The following is a 23,455-nucleotide window of genomic DNA, read 5'->3' as shown; positions in this document are numbered from 1 at the left end:
AACTATAACTAGGCTAAAACTTGGCACAAGCCTTCACTTGCACGGCAGTCTTTCAAAACAAATCGAAAACCACTGAATATACACTTACCACGATCAGTAATTCTCTGTCCTGGCAGGAGCCCTCCACTAGCAAAAAGGACATGCCTGGAGGGTACCAAAGCTCCTCTCTCGGGAGGGTGAGCTGTCTCTCTCTGTATAAGCATGCAGGCAGACGCTGGTGCCCAGGTGGTGACCTCAGTCCAGACCTCTCACTGCCAGCTCAAAGTCACAACTCCTACTCACCACCCAAGGGGCAGATCACCAGCTTGGGCTAGAAATCTGTCACTTGAAACCCACCTGGGTTTCATAGCCTGGTTAATAGCTATGGATGGTAAAAGTGGCAGGGCTAAAGGATGGAACGTGGAACTCAGCTCACACTACAGCTAGGCACCATGCCTGTCACAGGGAAAGGGTGAGCCAGACTGCTGCTCCCCTCAGCCCCACTGTCTCCAGTTCTGAATTATATGAAGACATAGGAACAGGGATTCCCCCTTATCTGAAAGTTAGGTTCCATTTTACCAGAGAAACACTGAAGGGAGAGAAAGGGAAGAACAACCCCACACAGAAAGCCATCTTACGGAAACGTGCGGACTGGAGGGCATAGCTATGTGGAGGAAAAAAACCAGAGAAAAGCAGAATGGAGCTGGTGTCCAGCAGAGACACTTTGCTGCAGCGAAGTTGGCCTGAGCAGACCTCTCCAACCAAGCACAAGCCTTCATGAAGGTCCACAAAGAGCGCATGAGAGAGCACGGGAGTAGAAGGCAAAGAAAGCACCACTGGTGTCCCTACATAGATACCTCTACTACTTTACCAGCTTGGAATAGAGATTTGCTGTGCTTAGCATTATGGTTTCTTTCCTTATGAATGGCAATACAAATAGAGTTTACTAAATGAGAATGAATATATACATTTCAACAGAAAAATGTATACATGAAATGTATACATTTCAACAGAAAAACCCCATTATTCAATGTTTCTTAACTGTTTTATGCCGCTTCCAACATACTAGGGTGGAACTCAGCATACTGGAATATATAATTATGCTGTAGAAAAACTGTCAGCAAAACTTCCTGAATAGTTATCCAACAAGAAATACATACTGCCTTTAAGGGACAGGCTAATTCCCATTCTGACAGGACAAGAACAAGAAGCCAAAAATACATTCCATGAAAGTAGGGTGTCAGACCACAAACTGGATTATCTTTCTGGGAAGAAACTGCTTAGAAATCCCCGATTTCTTTTACAGCTGCTGAAGTAACTGTTTGTTTCTACAAGACAAGAAAATAATCACCAATAATAGCACCGTGTAAGTGCAAATGATGGTAATCTTTATTTCAGGTCTTTATTGAGCAGGTAGAGAAACATACACCCTGTGCCAGGGCTAAGCACACAGGACAACATCCCCCACCCCAAATGAAGTAAGTTATGGAAGCTGAGTGATAAATCAATCACCTCCCCTTTGGACCTGCACCTATATCCCAGTTTCAAGTGTGTCAGCACATTCCACATCACCTTTGTGTGCTTCCACTGCCAGGGCAATAACCACAGAAGCTGTACTAAGAACTCCTGCTGCCTGCAGCTGCTGATCCCTCTTAGAGATTGTTCACAGCTGGAGACACCAGCTCTGACTTTGTCCCTGTAGAGCTGTGGCTGCCACTGCTGGGTGCTAACCCCAATTGTCCCCAGGGATCTGCATCATGTCCCGGCTGCTAGTCCCAGGCAGGCATGAATGCTACAACCCAGTGAATCATGGGTGACCTATAGCAGCCCTCACTTCAGTCAAGATTGAAATAACAAGCAACAATTCAACTTGCCATACAGTTTATTTCCAAAGACTAGTTCAGTCTTGGCAAATGTGGCTAGGCTACCTCCATATGCCAGTTGACCTCCTGGGCAAGGGTTTGCACAAGTTTCAATTTTTTCTCATTCTTCCTGCTGTTTTCCATTAAGAGTTCTACTGTTCCTCTTTTAACTCTAAGTGCCAGTCTGGGGTCCTCACTGTGAATGGCGTGAGAATCAGAGAGATAGGAGTTACTCACAAAATGACAAGGTAACACCTTGTCTGAACCATGGAGCAGCAGGGGTATGCAATTCTTCTAAGTTTAGCCCAATACTGTCCAGTGATGCTGATAAGCTGGCTGCTGAGCCAAACCCCCCCCCGTCTGCATACTTCAGCACCTCTTCACTTCCCCCTGCATCTCCAAGTTCCCTCAAGTGGTTGTGTGACTGGCAGTTGAAGTCAGTATTTTAGTCCGTTATCACCACCCTCTTGCATTACTTTACCAGTAGGGTTAAAGCTTTTCCATTTTGTTCCCTTTGTAGTTCTTTCTCTGCTGTTTAGATCTTTGCATTTCATCTCTAATAAATGCAACAGCTGTTCATCTCTGCTGGTATTTCCATCATTGCTATCACCAGACAGTTCATTAGTGCAGTTGATCCTAGGGCTACCATCACTAGTCTGTGTGTCATTCTCGCTAGATACTAAACCTGGGACAATTGTGCAGTCAGAACTCTGAACAGTCAAACACACACTGTCCTTTATCCTTGGGTCAGGTTCATAGATTGCAGTATCTGGAGGTGCTTCACTCAGGTTGTCGCACAGACCAGTGAAGGATTCATACAGTGATGTAGAGATAACCTCATTGTCACTGTCCCAGTATAGACTGTTACATTTACCTGCACTACCAAAAGGCTGATAACCAGATGGCTGAGGTGCAATGGGGCAAGAAATTATATTGGCTTTCCTTGGAACATCTTGGTATTTTAGTTCCTTATGTATTTCTTCCTCTGAAAGAAAAGTTGAAGCACCTTCATTTGCATATGTGGAGAAAGACAGAAAATCAGTATGTTCTGAACAGGTGTTTGGAAAATCAAGCCCAGTGCTGGGAGATCTGTAGTTGTTATAACACATCTGATTGCTAGCAGGCTGAGTGCTTTGATCTCTGCGGCTGCATTCCGGTGTCTCTGACAACTGTCTCAAAGGTGGTGAGGAAGGCATGCTTTCAAAGCACGGAGTCAGGCTACTGTTGGCCATCGACTGAGACACGAGGGCATTGAAGCTCTTGTACGCAGAGCTGCTTGGTTCCTTGCATGCAGACACAAGCATACTAAAGCTCCTGTAGGCAGAGCCACAGGGCTCCAGGCTTGGAGTCAAAAGGGTTTTACAGCTCTTGTAGGCAGAACCACACAACCCCATGGATGCAGACACAAGGGTATCAAAACTCTTGTCTGCAGAGCTGTTTATTCTGTCTGTTCTGGTTCCAAATAACGATTTATTTGCAGACTCCTGGATCAGGACACAAGAGTCAAACTCACTTTCAGAACTACATAGAAAAAGGCTTTGATGGTCCATTTGTTGAAGATCTCTTGCATCCAGAGAAGCAGAATTTATGCTGGAGCTCTGATAACCAGATTCAAAGGATTCTTCTGATAGTTCTGACTCTCTGCTGGCTGTACTACAATTGTAGTCATCTTGAGAGGTTTTGGTGAAAAGGGGAGCTGTATGAGAAATATCACATGGTTGAGGACTCGGGGCTGCGCTTTCTTTTGGATTTTGCTGTGATGGATTTTCTGATCCAATGTTCTCTAAGGTTTTCCTCTCAGCTGTGGGGATATTGGGGCCTTTATTGTCTTCCATGTTACTTTCATCTGCTAGGAGTGCATCAAACATGTTAGCTAGTAACTCATTGTGCTCAGGATGCCCTCTGAAAGCAACAATGCTGCTCTCACAAGGCTCAGACATGGTGATCTGGTTGCCAGTTTCTTCTTGGCTCTCCGTTTCACTGTCTGTTAAACATATACAGATATCTATAGACTCCTCAGCTGGTATTGTATCAGGGGTGAAAACTGCATTGCTGTCTTTTGGCAACCACTCTCCAGACTTGCTGTGGCAACTGCAAGATTTCTCAACATTTCTGGTGTTATCTTTTCCCTTGAAGTTTTGGCTTGACAAACTTTGACCCAGACAGTTCTTGCAACTTCTGTTTTTGGAAGTCAAAAGGAAAGGACAGTTAATGTTTATGCTACAGGAAACAATTTTATGCTGTAAGGCAGAGGGATTTTTTTTTAATCTTACTTACATTTGTTGTTCCATATGACTCTGCTTTAAGTCATGGAATGGGAACTTAATTTCATCAAAGTAGCACAAAACTGAAAACTAATAAAGATATAAAAGAGATTTAGGGCACATATGAGCTGTATTTAGTATCCCTTACACTAGACAGACAGTAGAATTAATTACATATTCTACTTCTGATGATCAGGAAAAGGTATTTTTTGCAAAGCTTTTAAATTACCTTGACATTTTTTACAACCAAATGGCTCTTTGCTGGATTTGGGATTTGATCCCACCATTCTTTCTTCATTCTGCAAGGGAAGAATGAAAATTACTTGTTTTGACTGCACTTGGCCTTAATCGGTGTACATTTCTCTCCTCTGTTCTCCTTTCCCTCTTAGGCATCTGCATTGCAGCAACAGAAAGTGTTAGTTTTGGGCATCTCCTGCTTTTCATTAAACCAGTGCAAAGATGTTTGCATGTTTGGTATGTGACTGCTTGGCACAATGACCGCCACCTGTTCTTTTAATCATGTTTAAAATTATGTGTGAAATAGACAGGATCTCACTTTCCCATAACAGTTTCAAAAAATTTGAAAGAAAGAAAGGTATTTAGCCATCATTACCTGAACTCCAGCAAAGACCAGTGTCCAAAACTGACAACCCCCTACTATAATAACACTATTCTAGTAAGATTAATAAAGACTATTCAGAAAATGACAGAGTGCATCTGACTTGTGTTTATAAAATCTCTACTCGCAGACAGCTAGCTAGCTAAAGGTGCTGAGGAAACCCAAGACATTAGATATCTGTGCTACCAGACATTCCGCTAATCAATAGCAATACTGATATCCCTATAAACTGTTACTCTAGAAACTCTGTAACAAGCAGGATACCTACTTGGTGAAACAGAAGTAACAAATTACAGATCCTGCCACAATCAGTATGCAGGATGTGGGCACAGCCATCTGGAGAATGTCTTCAGCCTTCACCTGGTAATCTGTTGAACAAGCAAATATTTACATGTGAATGTGCATCTAAATGCAAGCACTGGCAATACCAAATTAGTTGCTGCTCTTCTGCAACTTAAGAGGATGTAAAAGAAAGCCCGCAGCACATAAAGAACAGACCCCAGCAGAGCTGCCAGCAGTGCTGGTGTGCAGTGTGTCAGAGACGTCTGGCGCAGGGACTGTGCTCAGCTACTGGGCGTGGCAGGAGCTGGGAGTGCCAGCGTGTACTGCCAACCCTCAGGGACAGGTCTATCACACAGCACCGAAAATGGCACTATCATTGCCACTCTAGTGCACCTTTGTTTCTTGTTCTCTGTTGCTCTTCACCGGTTTTCATAAACCCCCATACCTCTATTAAAATACTGCTTAATTTGCAGCCTATCTCTATAGATAGACAGATATACAGATAGATATATATATAGATATAGATATATCTTGCTCATTTATACCCACTTGCTATCACATCAATGTTGCTGTTTAGTTCAAGAATTTCTTCTACTTCCCTGTTGTCTACTTCATGAAATACTTACAGAGAATAAACACATTCCTTTCAGCCTTTTTTTCACAAGGCTAAGCAAACCAACCTCCCTTGGTCTTCGCTTCCTTAGTTTCCCAAGGAGTTGCCTATTTATGTTTAGTATCTTTGGAAGCCTTTAGAGATGTATGTACATTACATTCAAAATTATGAAGATGATGAGTCCATAACTCTCCTCCAAGAGAGCAGCAGAGTATGTAAGACTAAATGCCATCCTTTTTACCAAGCTGCTTTTTCTGATACTATTACCATAGTGAAATTCAACTTCTTCACTCCATTCACTCCAGAAGGCTGGGTAGTCCATGTAGTTACACCTGATTCTTGCAACGTAATCATAACCTCCCTTCAAGGAGCTTGCAGTAATCTCAAAGCTTTTTGCCTGGTAGTTAATTGCTTTTACAGAAACCTGAAAAGAAAGTAAGAAAGTTTACTTTGATTTTTTTATCAGGTGAAGGGTTAGTAACAGCAACTAAATACCAATAGTGTTATGTGTTTCAGTGACCTTTCACAAATGAACAAATGAATGACTGCGTATGAGCTGCAGTTCATACCATCAGGAGATGGCATTTGTTACTGGCCACCAGGCATGTTCTTCCACTACCAGAAGCCCAGCCCAGAAATGCTGGATTATTCAGAAAGGTGTTTGAAGCGCCTCACCTTCCCCACAGAGCCACCAACCTTCAGCTTCCTGATGTCTAAGGAACAAATGAAGTTCAGGGGACAGAAGCATTGTATTTTCAATCTCTCTGCTGTCGACTGCAAGCGGCAGACCATTTTGGGGTGGCAGTTGGAAGAGTTTCAATGCTCTGACATCCAGCTGAACCATCTTGGGGGCAAAGTGAACTGTGGCAAGTGTGTAATTAGGAACACCGTGGGGCTTGCTCTGGCTGGACCTTACACTACTATTCCTGAAGTGACTTTCTAGAGGACTTTTTAAACCTTAAAGCTCCAGAGACAGAAAATGAAGAGAGTGGGTGACTCTTACCTCTGTCGGGTGCTGCTTTTTCCAGTATTTCACTTCATAGATGACTGGCTGTCCAGAGAGCAAGGATGGAGGAGAGTAGCTCTCCTCCCAACTCAGATTGAAGTTACCATTTTCAGCTTTCTCAATAGCAAGATTTTTGGGGGCTCTTGGCTTAACTGTATGTGAAAAAATACAGAACAGGGTAATGGGAGAGCACTGATAGAGAGAAGCAGAGAGAGAAGCATTCACCAGAAACGAGAATATCATCACAGTCAATGCACTTAGCCCTTTTTACCATGCCACAGCACAAGAATAGAGAGGCCAAACTTGAGCAACTTCAGGGTATTAATTAACAATCACTGATTGTTCAAGCTGGCTGAACAAACTGCAAGCATGGACTTTTGGTGCACTGGATGCAGCTTTCAGCCTGGAGAAAGGGGAACAACCTGCACCCTGACAGTAGCAGCTGTGAGGCTGGGTGGGCACACAGCTCCAACGTTGCAGCCAAGCTGTCCTGGCTCCCTGTCTCTTGGCAATCGATGTGGACTTCTGCTTATTTGGCAGATAAGCAGCAGCATCAATCAAGTATTCTGAAGAGTACCAGTTCCTCAGCCTGCCTAAGGTATGAAAATGGTTTCTCTGAGTGTTTAAGGTGACAGGCGTTACCAACGAGCACACTGTTCTGATCAAACTGGGGGCAGAGACATGAACTGTGTCTATATTCAGTCCTGTTTAGGAGCAGTCTCTTTAATTTTTTATCATTGGTTGTTAAAATCCAACAGCAATTACTGTAAAAATCTTCTGCTCATTTAGCATGATTCAAATAGCATGAAAAATCAGAGTTTGACAGAGACAGGAATGGGAAGAATTTCAGTAGGGATAAACTAGTTTCTTTCTAGAAACTGAAAGTAGCATGATTCCTCTTCATCCTGTAAGCCATGAGCAAAATGCACTAAACATAAACTAAGACCCCAAACTCCTTTTGTCTCACAGCTGAGAGGGTACAGCTAGAGGAGGAATCACTCTCTGCTTTCCCTATTACTTACATTAATTCCTTAAGAATCTAAATCAGAATTGGGTTTCTAAAACAAATGGATTTTGCATTTAAGCTACCACGACACTTTGCACCTCTGACAAGCAAAAACTGTTCTGGCGACATGAATGAGAAGTTAGCTAGGATTGCAAAGCCTGGAACCAGATGTGCCAGTGACAAAGTAAACAAGTTCTTACCAACAAGGGCTGGTGTAACACTGTAATTCCACATATCCGTGCCATTGAATTGTAGGGCTAGAATGTATGTGAGGCCTGATACAAAATAATCTGGATATATTGTACAAGTGCACCTTAAACTGTCTTTTTCATTCTCAGGAACACACATGTTTCTGAAAAAAAGACACAAGTTTATGTAATGTTTAAGAGAATGTGACATACTACTCCTTGAAAAGGTGAAATCAAGTTTCCCAACATGTATAACTAATCAAAACTGAGACAAGTGAATTCCCAGAAATGTTTCCAGAACAAAACTGAGATCCCCAAACAACCCATCCTCCGCAGCCACCCCCCGGATATCTGTATGAAAAACCTGACAGAGAGGCTAATGATTGATCCCAAATACCACCCTTTGTCACACTTCAGCTTCTAAAGGCACATACTGACAGCTTGTTAGCATAGGAACAGGTTTATTGCAGTGTATGAGCAAGGTTATTTGAATGTTGGTGTGGTGAACTCAGGCAGCGAGGAACAGGAGAACCCAGATGCATCTTTTGTAAGAGTTGATGACTGGCCCAACTCAGAACAGGGACAACAGTCTGTGCCCGAACATGGAGTTAGACTGTATGCAGAGACAATTACCTGGGCTCCAGCGGAAAGTATCTTTCACACAGGCTACAGACCAATGAATCAAGTAAGATTTCTCATGATGAAGTTAAAATTTTGCATGAAGTTAAGGTTGTGTAAACTTCTAAGAGTCCTATCAATAGGACCTCATCCCTCCACTGTACTAAGAGAGCAGAAAGTTCTACAGAAGAGTAGACCACTGAACAGAGTGCTGTTAATTGCAGAAACCCATTTTACTTAAAAGGAAATAATCCATTTTACTTTAAGAGGAATAATCTGAAGTACATTTTGTCCCAGATACCCACAGTGGAGGGAGGGAATGAAAGCCAATAGTGGCTACAGGATATATGAAGCTCTCACAATGGTAGTGTAACATCTTATTTAACACTTACAACACAGAAGAAGTTTCCTTGCTGTAGCAGAGCAGGAATTCTTTGGAGCAATTGGTTTGTGCAGGCACCTTCCAGTGACAAACTAGCTCTTTGTCATAGTCAGTGAAGCATGCAAATTCTTTTATGTGTCCTGCAGTCATAACTAAGAGAAAAGCAGCATACAATGAGAAGCAAGACAATCAGAAGACTATATTGGACTGAGCAGAAATATTAACTTTTCCATCTAAACAGAGCTGCCACACACCTACAAATTAAGTGAAAACATTGTTAATTTTTGTGTCTGGGTAAATGGAAAGAAGGGCACTCAGACTGTCTCCACCTTTCTGGAGACAATGTCTACGGTCTTGACGAGGAAGAGTCTGCAGTAGTAATATTGAGATAGCAGCCAACACAGACTTCCAAGAACAGAAAATTCGAAGCCAATAGCTCCATTTAAAGCACATCAGCATTACCTTACAAAACAGCATCGTGCCACTTATTAAACACAAAGGTTCAGAACCCAAAATGCAGATAATTAACAGAGTCAGACCAGGATCACTGCTTACAGCCATGACTTGTGCTGTACCTACAATGGTTCTAAGCTTCCCAAATTCGCACCTTCTGCCTCCCCAAAGCAGCTCCCCAATGCCTAGAAGATCCTCCTGCCACAGTCTTACTTCTATTAGATACCTTTATTCCATTTCACTCAGTACTTCCGGTTCTGTCTTCTACTTGTCATTGTTATCAGAGCATTCAAGACTGAGGAGAGATTGAACTGAGCCAGCTACTGAGGGGGTACATAAAAGCCCAGAGTCTCTGCACTCCAATGTTCAAATTTATAACTGTTTTCATTGGACGTATTTAAGCAGAAAAAAGAGAAAATACTGGTCAAAATATCTCTGTTAGAACTGGAATCAGAAATAGAATCCACAATCCTCAGTATCTCTTCCAGCCTCACTTTCCTTTATTGCCTATAATGTGCTCCACAAGAGTGACACACAGAACAGAAGAGGAGAAGCTAAGTGACAGTAAGTACATGTTGTTATTTGGACGAACAGTTTGCCAACCCTGGTACTGGACCCTGGAATGTGATCATTAGAAAATAGCTATAAATAGCTAATACATTTATCATCCAAGACAATTATTTGCCTTTTTTGATATTTTTCTCTTTCACAGATAAATAATAACAGTATCTCCCTTTTCTGGCACAAGCTGTACAAATATAAATCCTTTTCTGTTTTACACGTCAATCTCCTATAAAAAATTTAAATACCTTTGACTGTTTTCTTGAATCCAATAATTAAGATTTTCTGAGAATTTCCAAAGGGATTCTGCTAGAAAGTTTTCTGTGGCAATTATACAAGACCAAATTTTGTGTACACGGCCCAGTACATTACCAACTTTCCATTCTGGTCATTTACATTGCAAATTCAAGACTGAGCTGTCAACTATTCACATCCTGCAAGGTCATCCCTCAGCCACTTCTGCTTCACAGGCTTATTCCTTCCAACAGGTATATAAATTTCAGATTATACATCTCAAGCTTTTTTTTTTTTTTGCTGAAAGTACGTGATTTCATTTTCTCTTCCCTACATTTCTATTTTTCTGTAGTCCACTTGTGTTATTTACTGTGATCCAACTTCTGCATACTCTGATACACTACAGGATCTGCAAATGTAAAATGTAGTGATCAGACACCTTTTAGTGGACATGATATACAGCACAATGGAATCCATAAAATTTGGATTCTAAGTTGTCTGGTATATTGACTGCTTATAAACCTAGAACTGACTGTGATTCATGGTTTCAATAGTGTTCAAATACTTAGAAAATGTTTTGGTTTAGATACTAAGGCTAAATATTTAATCTTGTAGATAAGAACTTCTGCTGTTATGTCCTTTCTGGATGTCAGTACCATGTTAGGTTCCCTTTTTTCTGCATGGTACCCGATTCTTTAACACTCATCAAAAAAGCAGCAAGTCAAACTTCTGCAACACTTTTAACAGTCACACTGCTTTTTATTTTGCAATAATCATTACCCTGTTGATGTGTTTTATATTTGGTTGCCATTTATAATTTTATTGGTAGTTTCCTTTTCTCACTTTAAAATGTACTTTTAACAGAAGTGCTATCAATTTAAGGCCCTTAAAGATGAATGACATTTTTTTTAAAATGTATTAATCATCTTACACTTTCAAGAATACTTCAATTAAATGAAGCTCTTCCCACTCTTTTAAGCTATGTGACTAACAGCTTTACTTCATCTTGTAATTCAGTGCCCTCATCTTTTCAGAACTCTAAATTATATTCTCTGCTCTTTGCCTGTCACCTTCTTGCTTTTCTTTCTCTGGTACACCGTATTTTTTTAAAAAAGCTCAGATATTTGAGAATTTCCTTTTGGAATCATAAACAGTACAGGGTTTGAGTTTGTAAAGTTAAAAGAGGGAACTGAAATACTGAATTTCTTTTTTAATCCTCAAAAAGTACACAATGCTGAAGAAACTTAAAACCTGTAGCTAACTAGGCAAACAAACCCAAACAAAACACAATAAAATTAAACTTTGATAAAGATCATTTAGGGAAATGAAAAGGTGGGATTACCTAGGTCAAACAACCCCACCAATGTGCTCTTGCAAACCTTGATCCTTCTCGTTAATTCAAATCGCACTATTTAATAGTACGTGAGACGGTAGCTAATAAACCTTCTTTTTTAGAGACAGGGTATTTTATATTGTTTTTTGGTTTGCTTCATAAAACAAAACAAAATGAGATCTAAGAAGCTATAGACTACTGTGGAACTAGTTTAAAAAAATAGAGATAGCAGAGCATGAGATATATTTTCCAGAAAATAAAACCACATTATTGAAAACCATTACTATATATATCTCATTAGTATTTATAATCAAACATCATAAAAGATGCAATGAAAATAATCTATGTATATACTCAGCTTCTGCCAACTAAGCTTCATGAAATAACCCTTAAGGAGGCAGCAGCACTCGGACTCGACCCGCAGGCTGACAGAGCGGTGGCGAGGGACCCTCGGACATCCCATCCCCGTGTGCCCCAGCGCAGGGACGAGTCAGAGCTGTCCCACAGACAGGGCCTGCCAAATCCCTTCTAATCCAGAAAAGCACGTTTTGCAGCCACTCACTCTGCGGGCTTTGGAGAGTACAACCTGGCAGCAGCCGTGCAGGCGGCCTGGCAGCACGGCTCCCTGGTGGCCCCACGGCAAACCACAGCAGCCAGGGGACACTGCAGCGTGCTGCACCGCTGCCTGGGCCACGCTGGCACCTTGCTCACAGTGACGTGTCCAGGGCACATCCGATAGTGGGGAAGGAGGAGATGGCTTTCCAAATCTGTTTCTCCTTTCTGCAAATTTCTAGTTTTTCTTGCCCACATAGAAAATTTCAATATAAAGAAAAAAAAAAAAAAATCTAAGATTTTTTTTCTATTACAGGGATATTTCTGACATTTGAAGTTACAAATTTTATAGTAGTTAATTAGTGGTAACAGTGTTACCTGTTACCTAGTGGTCATGGAAAAATGCTGTCAAGAAAAACTTCAGTATAATAATTTAAAATATTGACAAACATACCTTCATGTTTTGTATATGAAAAGAAAAGGATCCACAGTGTATATGGTGCAGTACCTCGGAGTCTTGCCATTATTGACAATGGTCAGGTTCAGTAGAGAAAACTGTGCTGCAATTCTGCCAACAGAAAACAATAAGCTTACATCCCTGTCTCAGTTAAGGTAAAGGTGTAGTTTTTCCTACCGCTCTGCTAGATGTTAGAATTCAGACCACCTGCTGTATCTGTTTCCCACCTCTGGCCCCTAAAATTAGCTCATGCAACAAGACACGTAAAAGAATAAGGAGAATACAAATGAGCTAGAAAACTTTTCTGCAAAATTCTGATTACAGAGGATACAGGACTGACATTGGTAGTGGACCTACCCTCTTTAGCTACCAGAGAAGTTGCTAGTATGCAAAGGGTAAAAAAGGACAAGCACTAGACCAAAATCAGTGATTGTCACCAAAGCCCTATGAGTCCACTCAGATAAGTAAAAGAATTTAAGAATGAAGAGTCCAATCTATTGACTAAAATGTTTTCCCCAAGTCCTATTACCAATACCTTCATAATCTGAGGATCACTCTTTTAAAAAAAAATTTAGCAAAGAACTCTGAGCACTGCTCCAACAGACTGCAGATTCATTAAAACATTAAATAATTACAAGTTGTAAAACACATACCTAATCATGATATAATCAGAACAACTTTGGAGAAGGAAAATAATGCAGCTTTTATGTCCCTAAGTCTTTCAATATACCCTATGTCTAGGTAGATTGAAAGCAGATGAAATATTTCATTTCAGACATCAAAATAGCAAGTGTCCCCAGGATTTTTTTACCAATGTAGCTACTTAATGCCCAAGATAAAGCTACCAGCTTTCATATCACTACAAATGGATGTGATGCTTTTAAAATTCTGGCAAATTTATAGGCAAAGTCATGCTACAGATATGCTTTTGGCTTTGCTTTCAGTATAAAGAGGGAAAAAATTTGCTCAGCAGCACATTGTTAAGACACAACCCTTTAGTCTCTTCCTCTCATGCTTTTGGAATTTTCTAACTTTCATGACGGGACAGAATGTTCTTGTTGCCTGCAAGCTTCAGCTGTTCTGTTTATACCTGTAGAGCTCCCAGGTAGAACACTAGCTTTTATTGAAGAGAAGAGAAGAGAAGAGAAGAGAAGAGAAGAGAAGAGAAGAGAAGAGAAGAGAAGAGAAGAGAAGAGAAGAGAAGAGAAGAGAAATCTCCTTCAGCAGGTGAATGATGTTGGGTGTTCTGCAGAAGTTTGGCCAGGTTCTGAAGCAGAAAAGACCACTGAAAGGTATTAGTGGGTGGCAGTTCAATACTCTCTTCCCCAAGCCAACCATGCAGCAGAACCACATTTCACATGTCTGACAGAGGTGAGTCTGTCTGTCTGACAGAAAATATCCATCTTAGAAGCTAAGGGATAATGACATTGTTAGTGAAAATAGAAGATCAGAATGGAGACTCTTCTGTGGCCTTCTCTGGGGCAGTTACTGCTTATCTAGTAATAAAGGACAAACCTGAAAGACAAATTTCTCATAGGAGCTTGAGAAAACTATTACTCAAGAGCTGATATTTTCATATTCTGAGAACAGATGAAATGTGACTAACAGAAGTGCTGTTTTTAAAAAAACACAAGCACCTTTGCTGCTGTTCAGAAAAAAAAGAGCCAACTGCTCTGGCATTAAAAAAAAAAAAAAATCCTTAATTTCCCTTTTTCCTGGAATTCTCAAGAGAAGAAGCATTTGCTTTCCATTGTTAGGTAATACTGCTACACGACTGGAGTTCCAAGAAACTTCCAGAACTCTTAAAACTTTGTCAGAGAATCCTGAACCATGTACGCATGGCCAAATGAGCAGACGGCAGACCAAAACCATCTTCTCATGGAAGAATGGATCTGCAGATGTGGATGAAAAAGGAGTTAAGCCAGAGCTTTAATCAAACTGCAAAAGGAGAAAATTTTAAAACATCCACAACTCTTCTGCCTGTTAACTTCTTAAGTTTTTCATTTTACCAGACAACGAAATACCAATCTTAAAAAAGTATGTAACACATATAGACAATACTAAAATTGCAGCAAACCTAGTAACTCTTATATATTTGAGGAAAGTAAATTGTAAAGACCTAAGTCACTTCCCCAAAACTAGGAAAGAAATCTCTCTCAGGGTTAGAAGCAGATCTACATGATTACTGGCACAATGCTTTGATCACTTAACCTGTCTGTTTCTTGAAAAAAATATGATGTGGTTAAAATTATTTCATTCACTATCAAGAAAAATGGTACTAACTTTTGGTCTGGTCTTTTAAGGAAATTAGGGTCACATTCCATTAGCAAGTATAATCTAGAAAACTGTTACGTAAGGAGAGTAACTCCTGCCCAAACCAAGAGGTCAGATGTTAAACAAGACTGCTTAATGAACCGGTGCTGCAATTGTACAGCTGAGGCATCACTCCCTGTTTAAAACTGCCTCTTTTTAAAACTGCGGCACATCTTGTCTTACTCTCTACTTTAAAGCAGTGACTATAAACGCTCAATGAAAACAGACAAGCGGTACATGGCAAAGCAAAAGGTTCACCAACAGATTCTGTATCAAACCTTGAAAAGAAAGCCCGTGCTAAGAGTAAGGCCTTCTGATGAGAAACCGCCCCTTTCCGGACGCCCAGCACGAACCAGTCCGAAGCTCTGTGGGCCTCCGAGCCCCGGGCTGGGCACGGCCGGGAACGGCTCCGATCGGGAACGCGGGCCCGGGATAGGCGCGGCTGCTGCGCCCACCGCGCAGCACGTCCGGCGGGAACGACACTTCGGAAAATTATACCACTTTTGTCTAAAATATTCTTAAAGGAACGCTCGAGTTTAACAATCTCAAGGAAAGAGACGCGATTCTGCCCGCGGGCTCCAGCCGGAGCCGCCGCATGGGACAGGCCCCGGGATCTCCGCCCGGCCAAGCTCCAGAGGGAGCACGGACTTTCCGCCCTTCCCAGAACCGGCACGGAGAAAACCACGGACCGCACAAACGGCGCTCCAAGAGCAAGTAACGAGAAGGAGCCGGTCCTGACACCGGGACGAAGGGGTCACCGGACGTACCTTGTTTCTACCGGCTCCCGCGGCGGGCTCCGGACCGGGGCGCTCCCGATCCCGGACGCGGCACCGCCCGGGCCCGGCCCGACGCCATCCGCCCCCGCGCTCCGCCCGTCCGGGGCGGGGCCACCGAGGCCAGGCGCGCGCAGCCATCGCCGCTGCTGAAGGCGGCTCGGTGCGGGGGCGGCTGAGGGGGTGGTACGGCGGTGGGAACCCCGGTGAGCTCCGGTGAGCCTCGGGGGGTTCCGGTGGGGCCGAGGGTTAATGGGCCGGAGGGTTTTCCGGGCTACTGTTTCCGTGGGCTGCGGATGGCCCAGGACTGCTTGGGGGGCGAAGCGGCGAGTCCGGAGCTGAGCCAGAAGCGGGCAGTCGGTTGGTGCAGTGGTCGGGGAATTTCCTGAGCTGCCTTTAATTGCTTCAGGCGTTCTTCGAAACCTTCAGAGGACTATTTTCTGTCCGAAGTCACCCGGTCTGATTGACTGTGCTCAGATCAGGCTCTGTGGGGAGCAGGAGCTTTATCTCACATAAGAATGACAGACGGTGTTGTGTTTTGTCAGCCAGCGCTGTTATTTTTAGGTTTGGTGCATCATAGTGTAAATACCGCGGGGGCGGGGGGTGGGTGGTAACGGTTAATGGAACGTTATGTAGCGGTTAGTGGGGCGTTGAGTCAAACCGGCCCAATCCAGTTTGCTCAGCACCACAGTGTGCAGCTTCCATGAAAGCCACACCGGATAGAGAAGATCATTGTCAACGTTTAGAGGCTCAGTGACCACCAGGGGTGCCTAAAGACCCTCCAAGAACACCGTCTGAGACTAACTGTGCGAACTCGAGCGACTACTATATGTATCACCTTGAGCCTATTATGCACGTTAAGCGGGACTCGTGCCCCTGTGCATCCATTGCCGCAATAAAGTATTCCTTGCTTCTTAATACTGCATTGGTGTTAAGAAGGAGTTTTATTCCCGATTTTGGGTGGCAACAACATAATGCCTATTTTGTTTTTTGCTGTAGCTAAAATTAGTTGGACTTTATCTCTTGCACCCTTCTGGAACCTCACAGCTCGTTACCCTCTGCGTTCTGAGGACAACCTTGGCATCTATCTTTTTTGCCCTCGTTCAGTGTAATAGACTTTAATTGAAATCTTGTGTACACTTGGACTGTTGTATTCTTAATTTGCATGAACGTGTGCATTGATTCTAGCTTAAACCTCCTGCAGCACTTGAAGCCTGGCGAAACACTCTGATGGCAGCTCAGATGACTGATGCTCATCGACGGTTCTTGCAGATTCTGATGTCTAATGGGATAACAGAAGGATCAGAGGCCAGGAAATTACACCAGCACTGCTGTGAAACTGATAGAGGTGTGTCTGTCTTGGTGATGAAAGAACTGTTGTTTTTTTCCTGGTGCAGCTTAGAAATAATTTGATTTCTGAAGGGCATGCACCAACTAAAAAGTTTAAAATTGTAATGATGTGAGTGTTCCCTCTCTTTCCTGAAAGATAAAATAATATAGCAATGAGTAAACTAACTTCTAATTATGCCAGATTTGTATATAGTACTTTTATCAGGTTTGGTTTTTATAGGTTATACATATAAATGATTTTAAAAACATAAATTTTGACACTGGAAGTACTTTACTATAGTGAATGCTTTTAAGTAAATGCCCTTCAGTTATTTCTCCCAGCTGTTGTAGGAGAAGTGACTGCTGCAGAAACATTTTGGTGAGGATGAGATGAGGTTTCCTGGTGAATTGCTGTGCTTTCTTCCCACCTCACCTGCACTGTATTGTCCATTCCAAGTCCTGGAATCTGTGCTCCTGCCAGGCTTAGGAGTGTCCCTGTGCCATGCCACCATGCTACTCACCCTGCATGGACTCTTATGGTTTTCTGTGAATTTGTACCTACTTACCCATAGATTTAAGATCAGAATGAAGTAGTCTGTGTGTCTCTTGAATCAGGAAGTGTAACTTGACCTACTTCTTAGATGCTAAAATTGTGAAGCGCGACCTTTGGTGTTCTCTAACCCCTGTTCATTTTTTATGGAGGATTTTTAGCCCATTTTTTCCCCACATAAGATATAGTGGAACTGCTGTTGTACAAGGGTATTCTGTTATCTTTCATCTTTTACCCTGAGATTTTACCCTAAAGCTCCCTGACTGCTGTGTGCAGTGTTTCCTGCTGACAGGGGCCAAGCAGATGGCAAGATTATACTTAAACATTGTACTTACTTTACTGTCGTTCTTGGTGTTTGTTGGCTTTGTTCACTGAAGGAATCTTTTATATCAGAATCAGGAACTCCTGGGCCAGGAGCATCCTATGAGTGCTGTGGCACTGTGCTGGATAGTGCTGGGGAGTTTGGGAGTGGGACCTTGGCCCAGTGCTGTTACATGAGCGAGGGACTCCTGTGACTGAGAACAGGATTAATTTTGTGATAACGGATTGTATTTTTGAGACATGAATAATTTATCTAAAATTATGAGCTGTTACTTAGCTCTGGTTTTTAAACCATAGCCTGGTGAAGGCAACAGGAGTGTTGCCACTGACAAAATCTTGTTTTGGATGGAGGGTTGTGTTGGTGCTGTGCAGGCAAGAACCATTGTATACTCTTCCACAGAATGACTGCAAAGTCCATCTTAATTATGTTTATAATAAAACTGCTGCTAGTATTTGCTTGGTTTGTAGAACATGACTCAAGATATTTCTAGCGTTTCTACAACGCTAGAATTTTAGGTTTTCTGATATGTAACTTGATCACTTATATGCCATTAATTTGTGAAACAGAGCATACAGAAACAAGAAATCCGTTGTGTAAAAAGGAATTCAAGTCAGTGTATTTTTCAAGTCAGTATGATATTTTTTCCCAGTCATATTTTATTTTCAATTCAGCTTAGTTCAAGTCATTACTGTAATTACTGGATTAGTGCCGTGGGTTCCCTGCAACAAGGCAGAATGTCTGGACCCTGTCAACAGATTTTAAAGCAGCTGAGCATCTCTGAAGGCCATGAGACAGCAGCAGAAGGAAATTATATGTCTGCTGAACAGAACATTTTGAATTCATGTTTGAATTCTGTCTCACAGTTTTAGCACTTCTACCTGGGGAAGAATGTTTCGCATAAAAAGATCTGCTTGATGTGTAGTTGTTTGACTTTTCTCTGTATGTGGTTTTTCTCATTAATTTTCAGTTTACTATGCACATGATAAACTGGATGATTTCATCAGCACTATTAATAGCCACCTGCAGCCTTTGTTTATGCAGATCCGGAAAGGAATATCGGAAGATGATGGGAGAGCACATTATGCTGTAGTAGGTACCTGCTGTGCTGTGTTTGTGTGGGGCTGGCAGTGGCTGCAGGACCAGCTGGGAGGATAAAGTGTCACAGCCCAGGTGTGTGGGAATAGGACATGGCAGCAAAGATGACAGCAGTGTTGGTGTTAATTAGCATAACATTGCTTCAGTGCTGAAGTGATATTCCTTTTCCACAGGAGACTTTCTTTACTGAGACAGATTTTTAAACTAGAAAACAGAGCTGTCCAAACATCGGTTTTCTTTTTCTCCCATTCAAAAATCAACCTAGCACAAAAGGGTTGCTGAGGAGTGGCCTGTTAGTTGTTTCCCGAGATGATCTGCAATGTGCATGTCAGAGAAGGTTATCTAGTAATTCCAAAAGACCATTAACATTAGCTGCTGCTTTTAACCTTTCCTTTTGCCAGTTAAGTTCAGCTAATAATTAATAGTAGTAGCATATGCAATAAGAGTAGAAAACATGGGCAGCTGGTTTTCACAGTGAAAAAAAAAGGTGACTGATAACATAATTCCTGCTGCTGTCTAGCACCTGTGATCTGTCATCTCTGCTGCAGCACTCATGTCAGTTCTGGGAGCCTGGGTTGTGGAATGACTTTGTCTGGGCAGAGGCAGCTGTAGAGAATTTGAGGCTGGAAGATAAGGGGTTGTAAAGAAAGAACTTGAATACCATCAAGTGCACCTCAAAGAACTAACATTTATGTTAATTGTAAGACGATGTATTCTTAACCTCAGGGGGTTTTTACAGCTTCTGGTGTGAAACTACATCGGCACTTTATATCAGTTTATTTTTTTGTAGGTGAATTTGGCGGAAACTGAGGTAACTAAAATGGCATCTGACTACACAGAAACGGAATTAGAATTGTTTAGAAAAACAGTAAGTATGTCAGTTATCACTTAGTAAATCATATTATTTGTGAAGGTATCATCTTAAAATGAAGGAAAATGGAAACAGAGATGTGGTTGAGGAAGTATTTGCCATTTTATGTAGGTTTATCTGAGATCAAATGGGTGGAGTGGGCAGGTATGAAAGTATGTGCAAGTAATGGTTTGCTGTTGTAAGTCAGTTATGGGTAAGGCAAAATCAGCACCAGGGAAGGGCTCCTTGGGGTTAGGGACTCGACATGCCTGCTCTTAGTTAAACAAACAACTTTCTACTGGATTTGCTGGTGGCTGCACTGGCTTCAGTAGTTAAGTAATTTACAGCAGTTTTTAATGCTAGGAACATACAAAATTGCTTATTGGCATGTAAACATTTGTCTGTGGTTATTGAGATTTTTCCTCAAAAGATCTTTGACAAAGAGCAGATAAAAAGAACTGGATCTGTCACCACTGAGCGTGTCCAGGGGTCCCTGAATACAGCTTCATTCAGGCAGTATACTTCTATTTGTAGAAACATTTTCTTGTAAAAGATTGAAACTATCAAGGGGAGAGTGATTATTTCAGCTTTTGGCCTTTGTTTGTCTGTACAATTGTGCCTAATTGCAGTGTTTCTAATACTTGGTAATGTTTCTTCCTGTAGATGGATCTAATAATTTTATCAGAAAATGGCTTTGCCTCATCTACAGATATTTTAAACTTGGCTGACCAACTTAAGACAAAGAAAATGAAGAAAAAAGAAGCAGAACAAGTGCTGAAAGTTTTTGTGGAGGATAAGTGGCTCTCTGAGGTAACTGCATTCAAGTGTTTGTAGTTCAGTGGGTCCAGCTACCATGTTTTTACGGATGTGGTAGCTGAGACTGGAGCTCTTCTTGAATGAACGATGGCACAAATGGTCTTATGGGGCCCGTGCTTATTGCTGCTCCAGTAATATTTGCAGAAAAGGAAGTAGACTTACAAGGATAAAGTCCTTGGGTAGGTTTGTGCAGGACCATATGGTTTCAGTTTCTTGTACCTGAAGCCAGGTGGATTTGTGTGTCCAGTCCTGCCCAGTGATGCACAGACATCCTTTGTACACAACAGCACAGCATCCTTCAACCTGGAACAAGAGCTGGGGAAAGTTCTTCAGAGTGATCAGTGCCATTAGTTGCATTTAGAATTTCCTGAAAAGGAGCAAGGCCAGACATGTTGAAAATTCCTGTACCAGAAATGCATGGGCCACTGTGCACATGGTTACACCTGTTTTATTTTATGAGGGAGCAGTGGAGATGAGCTCACCATGTGGACACTGCAGTTGCTTGCCAAGTGAGACCTTAATCCCTTTTCTGCTGGAGTCATTGCATCATAGATCTCCAACCTGCTGGCACATAGTTACTTACGTGTTAAGTTGATTTGATAGACACTACTAAAGATACATCAAGCAGGAAATGCCTAGATTTTGTTGAAAGCTGGGAGAATTTCCTCTAACATATAAAGGGAGGATCCCAAAACAGTATGCCTCTGTTAAGGAGCGCATGCTTGCTCATCTATGCTTCCCAAGGACTAGATCTCGATTAAAGGTATGGGATTTTTATTCTGCTCCTCTAAACAAAGGAGTTCTGCTATTTCAAAAGTGTTCTGGCATTGCATTGTGCCAGCATGTTGGTTTCATGATGGTAAAAAAAATTGGCTTGTTAACAGGTAGTTAGCAAAGTCAAAGGTAAAAGGAGTTAAAAGAAATTCCTCATCTCAACACTTGTTTCCTTAGAAAAATGGAGAATATACTCTGCATACTCGTTGCATAATTGAGATGGAACAGTACATTCTCAGCAACTACCAGGATGTGGCAAGGAAATGTAACATCTGTCGCAGCCTCACCATCCAGGTAACGTGTTTTATCATCTCAGCCAAGGGACTTGCATGGTCACAGCTGGGGTTTGTGATGCTTTCCCTCAGGTATAATCTTGGTCTTGTAATCTGGTCATGGTGCTCCTGCATTTTGTAAAAAAATCTATATTTTTTTTCTTTTCATTTTAGGCATTTTATCTTCTGTCTTTAGAAATACAATTGTCTTGTAGCAGTGTCTCCAAGTATAAAATGAGAAAATTGCACTCCTGCAATGAGGAACATGGTTGTGCTGTCTGGCTTTGCAAACCAGCATACTGGAGAGCAGTGAGGTGTTAGCAGTGCCCTCTTTGGGCCTTGCCAACAGAGGTCATAGTGTGAGACATTCATTATTGGTCCTGGGATTTTAATTCAGGAATTGCTTGTGTTTGGACCTCAGGAGCATGTGTGCTGTGTAGCGCATGCTAAAGCAGTGTGTTTTGATAGCTGGGATTTTACCCATTCATCTTGCTTAAGTCATTACAGCCTGGATTCCTACTCCAAAACTGCTGCATTTTCTTGCTCTGTGAGCCTGATCTTCTGATTCGCCCAACTAACATGCTTCTATGTTACTTTTTCTGTCCCAATTAGTCTCCTTTATTGCACTGAAATTGTTGTCTTTCAAGCTAAATTTTGTCCATATAGGGAAATAGTATTTCCTAGTTTACCACCTTTTACCATTTACCAGCTTTGACAGTTTAGTGTGTCCACCACCTGTATTGTGGGAACCATTCTTTGGAACAAAGCATTGCATATCTGCTGCTCTTTGTAATAACTTTCTCTTTAATTGAAGGAAAGACTTTATGAATCAACATTATTGATTTCAGAGCCAAGTATGTGAATCCTGTGGAATTGCGATGCACTTACCTTGTGTCAGAAGGTACTTCAGAGGCCAGACTGAACCCCGCTGTCCCAAGTGTAACGAATTCTGGTCTTGTGACACCCCAGGTAACAAGCAACTATTTTCAAGACAATTGAATGTAGTAATACTAGGAGATGGCTGTGATGTTCAGTGGCATCATACAGGCCTCATGCCTGTATTATTTGTAACTCTGAGTATCAGCTATTTCTGACTTCAATGGTATGTTTCAGACATTAAAGCACACAGGCAGCATTGAGTCCCCACAGTGCCCAAAGACTGCCACAGGGGCATAGCAGACCCTGTGCACATTTTTTATAACTATCTTTAGGAGGTGGCAGGGGGAGGGGGGAAGGAATAGAGGCACACACGACCCATGATACTAAAACTTCTGGAAATACCAAGCTTCTAAGAATCTCTTTGGAATTCCTCCATTTGTCCAGCAAAATCGGACATTGTGAACAGCAACAGAGGAATACACAAAGCATTTTAGAAAAGGAGGTTATACAATATTACCTATTTTTTATGTGTTGTCCATTAACCTTCCTTTAGTTTTCTTTACAGGTGTGAGTCGGATGGGCTCCCAGACTCACCACAGAGCTCCATTCTTGGCCCTAGATGATGCCAGTTAAATTTGATGTCAGTGACATCTGTTTGTCCCCACTCTGGCAGAGGAACCAGACTCTATTGTATTCATTAGTAACAATGCTCAGTGTAGTAATTTTCTAAAGTTCTAAAAATCTAAAAATAAAACTATCATTGATCTTCCTGTTCTCAGTAATTCCTGCACAGCTTTCTTGGAGGCTGTTCTGCGTTTGTAATTCTCCATATTCTTGGGTTGGGACTCTCAGTGCATATTTGGGGATGAAAGATGCAAATGTTTTAGTTGGCCCTGCAAGCTGATACATGCAGCTGAACTCTTGAAAGAAGCCTTTCTCAGCAAGTGTTACCTGTTTGTACAGGGACAATACAAATTCAGCTGTGCAGTGGAAATGACAACTGCTGTAGCACCTCACGCAGGTGAAAAATCAGTGCAGTATGTGTGAGGCAGGTGGCTGAGTCTCTGACCCAG

At 41.9% G+C, this 23,455-nt stretch overlaps 2 protein-coding genes across 3 annotated transcripts; one reads left to right on the top strand and one right to left on the bottom strand.

Moving 5' to 3' along the window:
• Positions 1–1,344: 1,344 nt before the first annotated feature.
• On the bottom strand, positions 1,345–15,582 carry IL4R (interleukin 4 receptor). Of its 2 annotated transcripts, none has more exons than XM_040079373.1 (10): positions 15,490–15,582; positions 12,407–12,520; positions 8,830–8,971; positions 7,832–7,983; positions 6,623–6,777; positions 5,887–6,043; positions 4,993–5,092; positions 4,335–4,404; positions 4,119–4,195; positions 1,345–4,019 (listed from the first exon to the last, which is right to left on the bottom strand). In XM_040079373.1, the coding sequence occupies exons 2-10, from the start codon at positions 12,474–12,476 to the stop codon at positions 2,279–2,281; spliced, it is 2,664 nt and encodes an 887-aa protein (XP_039935307.1). In that variant the 5' UTR covers positions 12,477–12,520; positions 15,490–15,582; the 3' UTR covers positions 1,345–2,278. The 2 variants fall into 2 exon arrangements, with proteins under 2 accessions (XP_039935307.1, XP_039935308.1); XM_040079374.2 differs by lacking the exon at positions 15,490–15,582 and adding an exon at positions 15,001–15,166.
• Positions 15,583–15,726: 144 nt separating this feature from the next.
• On the top strand, positions 15,727–23,164 carry NSMCE1 (NSE1 homolog, SMC5-SMC6 complex component). Its single transcript, XM_040079371.2, is given in 9 exon segments — positions 15,727–15,855; positions 16,700–16,843; positions 18,664–18,785; positions 19,582–19,659; positions 20,305–20,451; positions 21,409–21,525; positions 22,352–22,472; positions 22,948–22,970; positions 22,973–23,164. Coding segments are annotated over 9 exon segments (849 nt in total). The 5' UTR covers positions 15,727–15,791; the 3' UTR covers positions 23,006–23,164.
• The last annotated feature ends 291 nt before the right edge of the window (positions 23,165–23,455 follow it).

Source organism: Hirundo rustica, chromosome 15, assembly GCF_015227805.2.
Source record: "Hirundo rustica isolate bHirRus1 chromosome 15, bHirRus1.pri.v3, whole genome shotgun sequence".
NCBI lineage: Eukaryota > Metazoa > Chordata > Aves > Passeriformes > Hirundinidae > Hirundo > Hirundo rustica.
Note: the sequence above shows the minus strand (reverse complement) of the source record. Positions and strands in the feature narration are given on the sequence as shown.

What these genes read in the sequence shown, in the direction of transcription:
- IL4R (XM_040079373.1), bottom strand. Translation starts at nt 12,476, where the DNA reads ATGGCAAGACTCCGAGGTACTGCACCATATACACTGTGGATCCTTTTC. An exon ending in TGTTACTTCTGTTTCACCAA is followed by an intron (nt 4,405 to 4,992) that starts GTAGGTATCCTG and finishes CTTCCCTTGCAG; the next exon opens with AATGAAGAAAGAATGGTGGG. An exon ending in TGGTTGTAAAAAATGTCAAG is followed by an intron (nt 4,196 to 4,334) that starts GTAATTTAAAAG and finishes TATCTTTATTAG; the next exon opens with TTTTCAGTTTTGTGCTACTT.